At 37.2% G+C, this 6302-nt stretch overlaps 1 protein-coding gene across 1 annotated transcript; it reads left to right on the forward strand.

The window, feature by feature from the left end:
* Positions 1-1100: 1100 nt before the first annotated feature.
* On the forward strand, positions 1101-5079 carry LOC110096977 (potassium transporter 26-like; the record flags this gene model as incomplete). Its single annotated transcript, XM_028698818.1, is given in 8 exon segments — positions 1101-1134; positions 2577-2822; positions 3197-3247; positions 3340-3594; positions 3685-3743; positions 3837-4071; positions 4074-4205; positions 4280-5079. Coding segments are annotated over 8 exon segments (1812 nt in total), but the record flags the coding sequence as incomplete, so codon positions are not given.
* Between the last annotated feature and the right edge of the window lie 1223 nt (positions 5080-6302).

The raw sequence follows: 6302 nt of genomic DNA on the forward strand, positions 1-6302 counted from the left end.
TTTTAATCTTTGTTTCCTTTTCTTTATTATGAGGCCAATTTATAGGCTAGTTCTCTTGTATTTTGCTTAATGATGATTATGAATGAAATTCTAGTTTTTTTTACTTTGATATCTGTGTGAGTTCATGAGAGGAGAAACCCTTGGAGAGAGCTTGCATCACCCGTCAGCCACTGGTGGATTTCGGGGACTCGGGGTTAGTACCTAATATTCCCCCTTTCCTCCTTTGGGCACCACCACCGGCCGCCTAGCCTAAGCCCCTTGCCGCTGGCCTAAGCTTCCCAAATCCCTTCCCTTTTCCTCCCTAATCCGCCACCCTCACCACCTCCCTAAACCTCTGGCCTCCCCTCACCCGTCCGCCACCATTCTCCCCCAAACCCCCTCCCCACCGGCCTCCCCTGGCTTCCACTAGCTGCTGGCCCCTTCTCCAATGATCTTTGAATTTTGAATTTCGAAATTCGAATCTACCTTAAATACTTTCCTAAAATAACTTCCGGGTCTATTTAAGGCCGTTTTATTTCTGGTTTGCTTTTTATAATCACAATCATATTTCTGTTTAGCTTTGCTTTTTAAAATTTCTATGTTGGAAAGTTGCTTTTAACAACTTTCAAAAAGTTACTTTTATTACAACAACTTTATAATAATCTTTAAGAAAAGCTACAACTATTCCAAATAAACCCAATTATGATTTCACATGTTAATTACCACATCTTTGTACAAAAACTAATACTCCTGTCATTTGTAATATACAATATTTTTCACATTTTTTCTTTGTAAAAACTGGCCGATATTTTTACTCATAATTGGCCAACATTTTTTCTTTGAATGTTACATATGTTCTAAATTCTATGCATGTATTGTGAAAATTGAAATAAAAGGAGGGGGCTGTCAAATTTTTTTTGAAAATGCTACAGGTTTCCGGCGTTTAACCAGCGGTTTGGCCGCTAGAAACTTTGATACCGGATGCTTATTCTAACCACCGAAATTTTAATATAGACATCGGTAAATACCAGCGGTCAACCGCCGGTCAATTGGTTGTCAACCGACAGCTGAGCCGCCGGCAAAACCAGTGTTTGAGATGGCCGGTGTGTCGCCAGTAATTAAACGGCGATCGCTGGCACTATGACCATGGAGAAGGTATGTTCTTTTCAGTTCATTTATCATAGTTATGTTTTTATAATTTTATATATCATTTAGATTTATTGTACTATTTCGAGATATGTGGAAATAAGTGGATGCATTTGATTAGTGATCTAATGCATAACTAGATTGAACATGAAAGCTAGAGAGAGAAAAAAAAGAGGGATGCTTTAGAGAATAGATTCTAGAAAGCTGTTTTAAGAAGCAATAAGAAAGCCATCTCAAACAGTTTTGAACAGCTTTCTTACTGCTTTACTTTTCAGATGGCAACCACATTTTTTTATGGCAACCACATTTTTCTTACTGCTTTACTTTTCAGATGGCTACCACATTGCTTTACTTTTCAGCTTTCTTATTGCTTTACTTTTCAGCTTTCTTATTGCTTTACTTATATATCGTTTAGATTTATTGTACTATTTCGAGATATGCAGAAATTAGTGGATATATTTGATTAGTGATCTAATGCATAACTAGATTGAACATGAAAGCTAGAGAGGAAAAAAAAGAGGGATGGTTTAGAGTATAGATTCTAGAAAGCTGTTTTAAGAAGCAATAAGAAATCCATCTCAAACAGTTTTGAACAGCTTTCTTACTGCTTTATTTTTCAGATGGCAACCACATTTTTTATTTAGCCTTCATTTTCTTGTTGTTTAAAAAAATGGTTCCAGAAAGCTGCTTTTAAAAGCTTCAAAAAATTATTTCTCTATAACAGTTTTACAAAACGATAAAAAAACTATTCCAAACAAAGCTTATATTTGATAGAGATTTGATCAGAAGTTTAGAATGATGTCAAATTCACACTCAATTCTTGGCCCTATAACTATAGTTGTTGATTACATGAAAAAATATTTATAGAAGCAAATATGAGTGACTTGGTATGGCTAGTCATGAGATAAGTTAGGATTAATTGAGTTGTCAAATGATCAAAAACTTTTGAAAAGCAATCTAGCTGAAGGCGAGTTCTCTTGATGAGTTCTTCTCTTGAGATAACCTAATGACCTACTAGTTCAAGCTATTCATTAGAAGATCACGAGTACTCATCAAAGTCAACTTCAGGTGCAGGACTCGCAGTTATTTTTCCCCCCACATAAGGGGTCACACAACATGAGAGGGGATTCAAACATGAGTTGGGGGCTTCCCAACCATGGTCGCCCACCAACCCAGCTAAGCCCGATGGATTAAAAGTAGCTTTATAAAACAATAAAAAAGCCTTCACAAACGAAGCCTTAATGAGACTCAATTTTAAGGGACATGAGGCCTTCAAGCGATTTTCAAGTTTGTTTTGGCCCAATAACTTTCTCAAGCTATGAAAATAACTTGATTAGTCTATTCCAAATGAATATGAGTGTCCATTTATACCCTGCATTCAACAAAAATGTTTGTTATGTAAGAATAACATATTAAAGATTTTTATTACTTTGCCTTACTATTTGTTTCAGGTGGAACTTTTGCTCTGTACTTTTTGCTTCGCCAACATGTAAACTTCAAAGGCAACATGATAATTCCAAGCACAAGACTTGGTTCAGATTTCAACTTAAAGTACCATAGTAAAGGAAGCAAGTTACAGTCCAAGGCAAAGAAATTCCTTGAAGAGAACTCGAAAGACCAGGCTGTGATTACCTTTATTGTGTTGCTAGGGACTTGTATGGTTATTGGTGATGGGGCTCTCACTCCGGCCATCTCATGTTCTTTCCTGCTAATATATTTTTGTTGCTTTTAAGAAATTTATATGCTATCAAACTATTTTTTACCACAACTTAAAAAAAAAATCACTTTCCCTAGAATAGCTTTAAAACCTTTACAAAATGTTACAGCCACAACAAACAGACTCTTAGTATCAAAACTTGATCATATATATAGTATGTTTTAAAATTATATTTTAGCTTGTTCGAGCATGTAAATGAATAAAAATAAGCGAACCTTTTACAAAAGAGAATCGAGTTGTTCATCGAGTGTGCATGTTCACTTACAATCCTAATTGACTAACATCTAAAACTAATAATTTATTATTTAAAATCATTCATCCACATGACTGTAATTCATTTTTGTCATATTACAGTTCTTTCTGCTGTTCAAGGAATTCAATCAAGATCATCGAAGATCAAACAAGGCATGCTCCAATTCATTCATTTCATTGCCATAAAAAATATTTTTCCATCTGAAATTTTCTGAAATACTAACAAATGCCTCCTGGCAGCGCAGAACATGTTGTCTTCCTATCGGTTGCAATCCTTGTTGTATTGTTCCTCTTCCAAAGATTTGGTACAAACAAAGTTAGCTTCTCCTTCTCAACAATTATGCTCCTCTGGTTCTCAATCACTGCCACTATTGGACTCTACAACATCATCAAATTCTACCCATCAATCCGAGAAGCTTTATCACCTCACTACATTTTCTACTTCTTTCAAAGAAACCACAGAAAGGGATGGGAGCTCTTAGGTGCAATTGCTCTTTGCAATTTGCATCACAAGTTAGTGTATTTTCCTTGATTTTCATGCATCTCTACGTAGGTGATCTCTACAGAAAAGTTATAACAAAGTCTTACTTTTTCAGGAGCTGAAGCCATGTTTGCTGATCTTGGTCACTTCAACAAGAGAGGAATTCAGGCAATATAATGCTTAAAGTTTAGCCTTCAATTCATTCTCTAAGAACTAAATCTTTTCATCATAGTTGCTAAACATTATAGTTTATTCTTGCAGCTTTCTTACTCATTGGTTGTGTATCCTGCTCTGATCCTTGCATACTCTAGTGAAGCTGCATTTCTCATAAAAAAACCTGATAAAATTAGCACAGCATTTTATAGCTCTGTTCCTGAACCCATATTTTGGCCTATGTTTATCATTTCAACTCTTGCAGCCGTTGTTGCAAGCCAAGCCCTCATATCTGCAAGCTTCTCAATAATCAGACAATCCATTACTATCGGTTACTTTCCCCGTGTACTATGATTCATACCTCAAGCAAGTATGAGGGACAAGTCTACTCTCCTGAGGTGAACTACTTTCTAATGTTTGTGTGCATTCTAATCACAGCCGGCTTCGACGGCGGAGCGGAGATCGGAAATGCATTTGGTAGGTTATTCTTGCACTTTTGCATCACTAATAAAATGTTTCTTAAGAATAATATGCTAATTTTGATGATGTAGGTGTGGCTGTGATATGGGTAATGCTCATCACAACAGTGCTAATGTGTGTGGTGATGCTTGTAATATGGGACACAAACATAATTTTGGTGGTGATGTTCCTTGCAGTTTATCTCAGCATTGAAGGCGTGTACATGAGCTCATTGTTGAACAAGCTTGCACATGGAGGTTGGGTCCCCTTTGCAATTTCAGCCTTTTTCTAGGTTATCACCCTCTCATGGACATATGGAAGAAGCAAGAAGAGTCAATATGAACATGGAAATAAGATGAGCAAACAAGAACTAAACCAGCTTGTTGAAACCAGCACTCGAGTACTAGGAGTTTGCTTCTTCGGCACTGATCTAATGAATGGAATCCCACCAATTATTCGACATTATGTGAAGCATGTAGGCACACTCCGCCAGGTCACAGTGTTTGTTACTGTAAGAACTCTTCCAATAAGAACTGTGCTTCCTGAGGAAAGGTTCATTGTTGCAAAGCTTGGCCCAGAGGGGGTCTATAGATGCTTGGTTCAGTATGGTTACATGGACCAATATAGAGATGTGAGTTCAATTGTAGGGGTGATCAAGGAGATAACTGAGAATGCTGAGGAGGTTGAGATGATGGATTGTGCATCATGCAAGGATGTGATATTTGTGCATGGGAGAATAATTCTGAATGCCAGTAAGAAGAATGGGGGTTTCAGGAATTGGGTAATTAATAACTTGTACAGTTTTTTGCAGAAGAACTTTAGGTCTAATGTTGCCACCTTAAGGATTCCTAATAGTAAGAGTTTGCAGGTGGGAATGCTTTATGAGATTTAAGAAGAGGATATTACTGCTGAATGTATATTTGATTGCTATGGCAATTGATGCTGACTTTCTCAAATGATTCTAGCTATCTTGAAAAAATACAACTTAATGAACTAAATGAGGGATTATTTATAATTTGGGGTATTTAAATACATAACACTCAAAATTTTAGCACTTATGTATTTAAATCTTAAATTTCACTATTTAAACCATCTAACATTTTGTTAACATAGTAAGCGAATCGTGGGGCGGACAATCGTCAAATCTCGTTGTTGGGGATGAGGAGTAAACACCATAAAGAAGAAACAAGAAAGAAATTAAACCAGCGGAAAAATAAATGACACTAGAATTTAAAGTTGAAAAACCAAAAATAGGGAAAAAATAATGGAGCAGCACCACACCAAGAAATTCACTATGAAATTGGAAGAAATAAGTAGATATCTCTCTTCTCTCTCGCTCTCTTCTTGATTCTCTTTTTATATGTATCGTTCTCAATATCTAACCTCTCAAAAATAAAAGAGAAAGCCAAGTAAATAACTCGAAGGGAAGCAACCTTTTAGAAAAACCATCCAATCCGTCTCGCAGTACTGCGACGCTAGTTTGGGGCGCTGTCGTACTCAAACCTTTGTCTTAATCTATTATGTCGCCGTGTCTAGATTGTGCAGCGCTCCGCTTTCTATTGTTCAGCGCAAAGGCACGCAGGAACACGGCGTAGGGGCATTCGTGTACATAGCATCTGGGCGCTCGGGTAGATTGCACCCAAACCCAAGCAGGGGGTAAACCCCCCGCACCCCCAGTGAGCACTAGAAACTTGAGGTTTGATGCAACAAACAAACTGATTGATCAACATAATCAGATTCCACACATAACACTCGTTTGGCACATTGCTTGACTTGTCATCGATGTTACCTAAACCCATCGAAGACCACTATCGGAAGCTCCCAGAAGGCATCAACGGGTGCATACACAAAAATTGCATGAGAGCTCATAGGTGAGGGCATCGATGGGTCAATGTAAGGTGGAGCTTGTAGGCTAAGGCTTTCATGGACGCAAAGTGCGGTGAGCTCCTAGGTTTGGGCATCAACATGTCCAGTGGAGCATGCATCAAACCAGTGCCATGAAGAAGGGTTTAGAGATTGTAATCATAAGGTGTTATTTTTTATTTCATTTAAATGTTTTTAATATTATGTATGTAAATAGTGATGTTTATGTGTTAATTATATAAATGTTAATGG

Source organism: Dendrobium catenatum, unplaced genomic scaffold (genome assembly GCF_001605985.2).
Source record: "Dendrobium catenatum unplaced genomic scaffold, ASM160598v2 fragScaff_scaffold_133, whole genome shotgun sequence".
In the NCBI taxonomy this organism is placed as follows: domain Eukaryota; kingdom Viridiplantae; phylum Streptophyta; class Magnoliopsida; order Asparagales; family Orchidaceae; genus Dendrobium; species Dendrobium catenatum.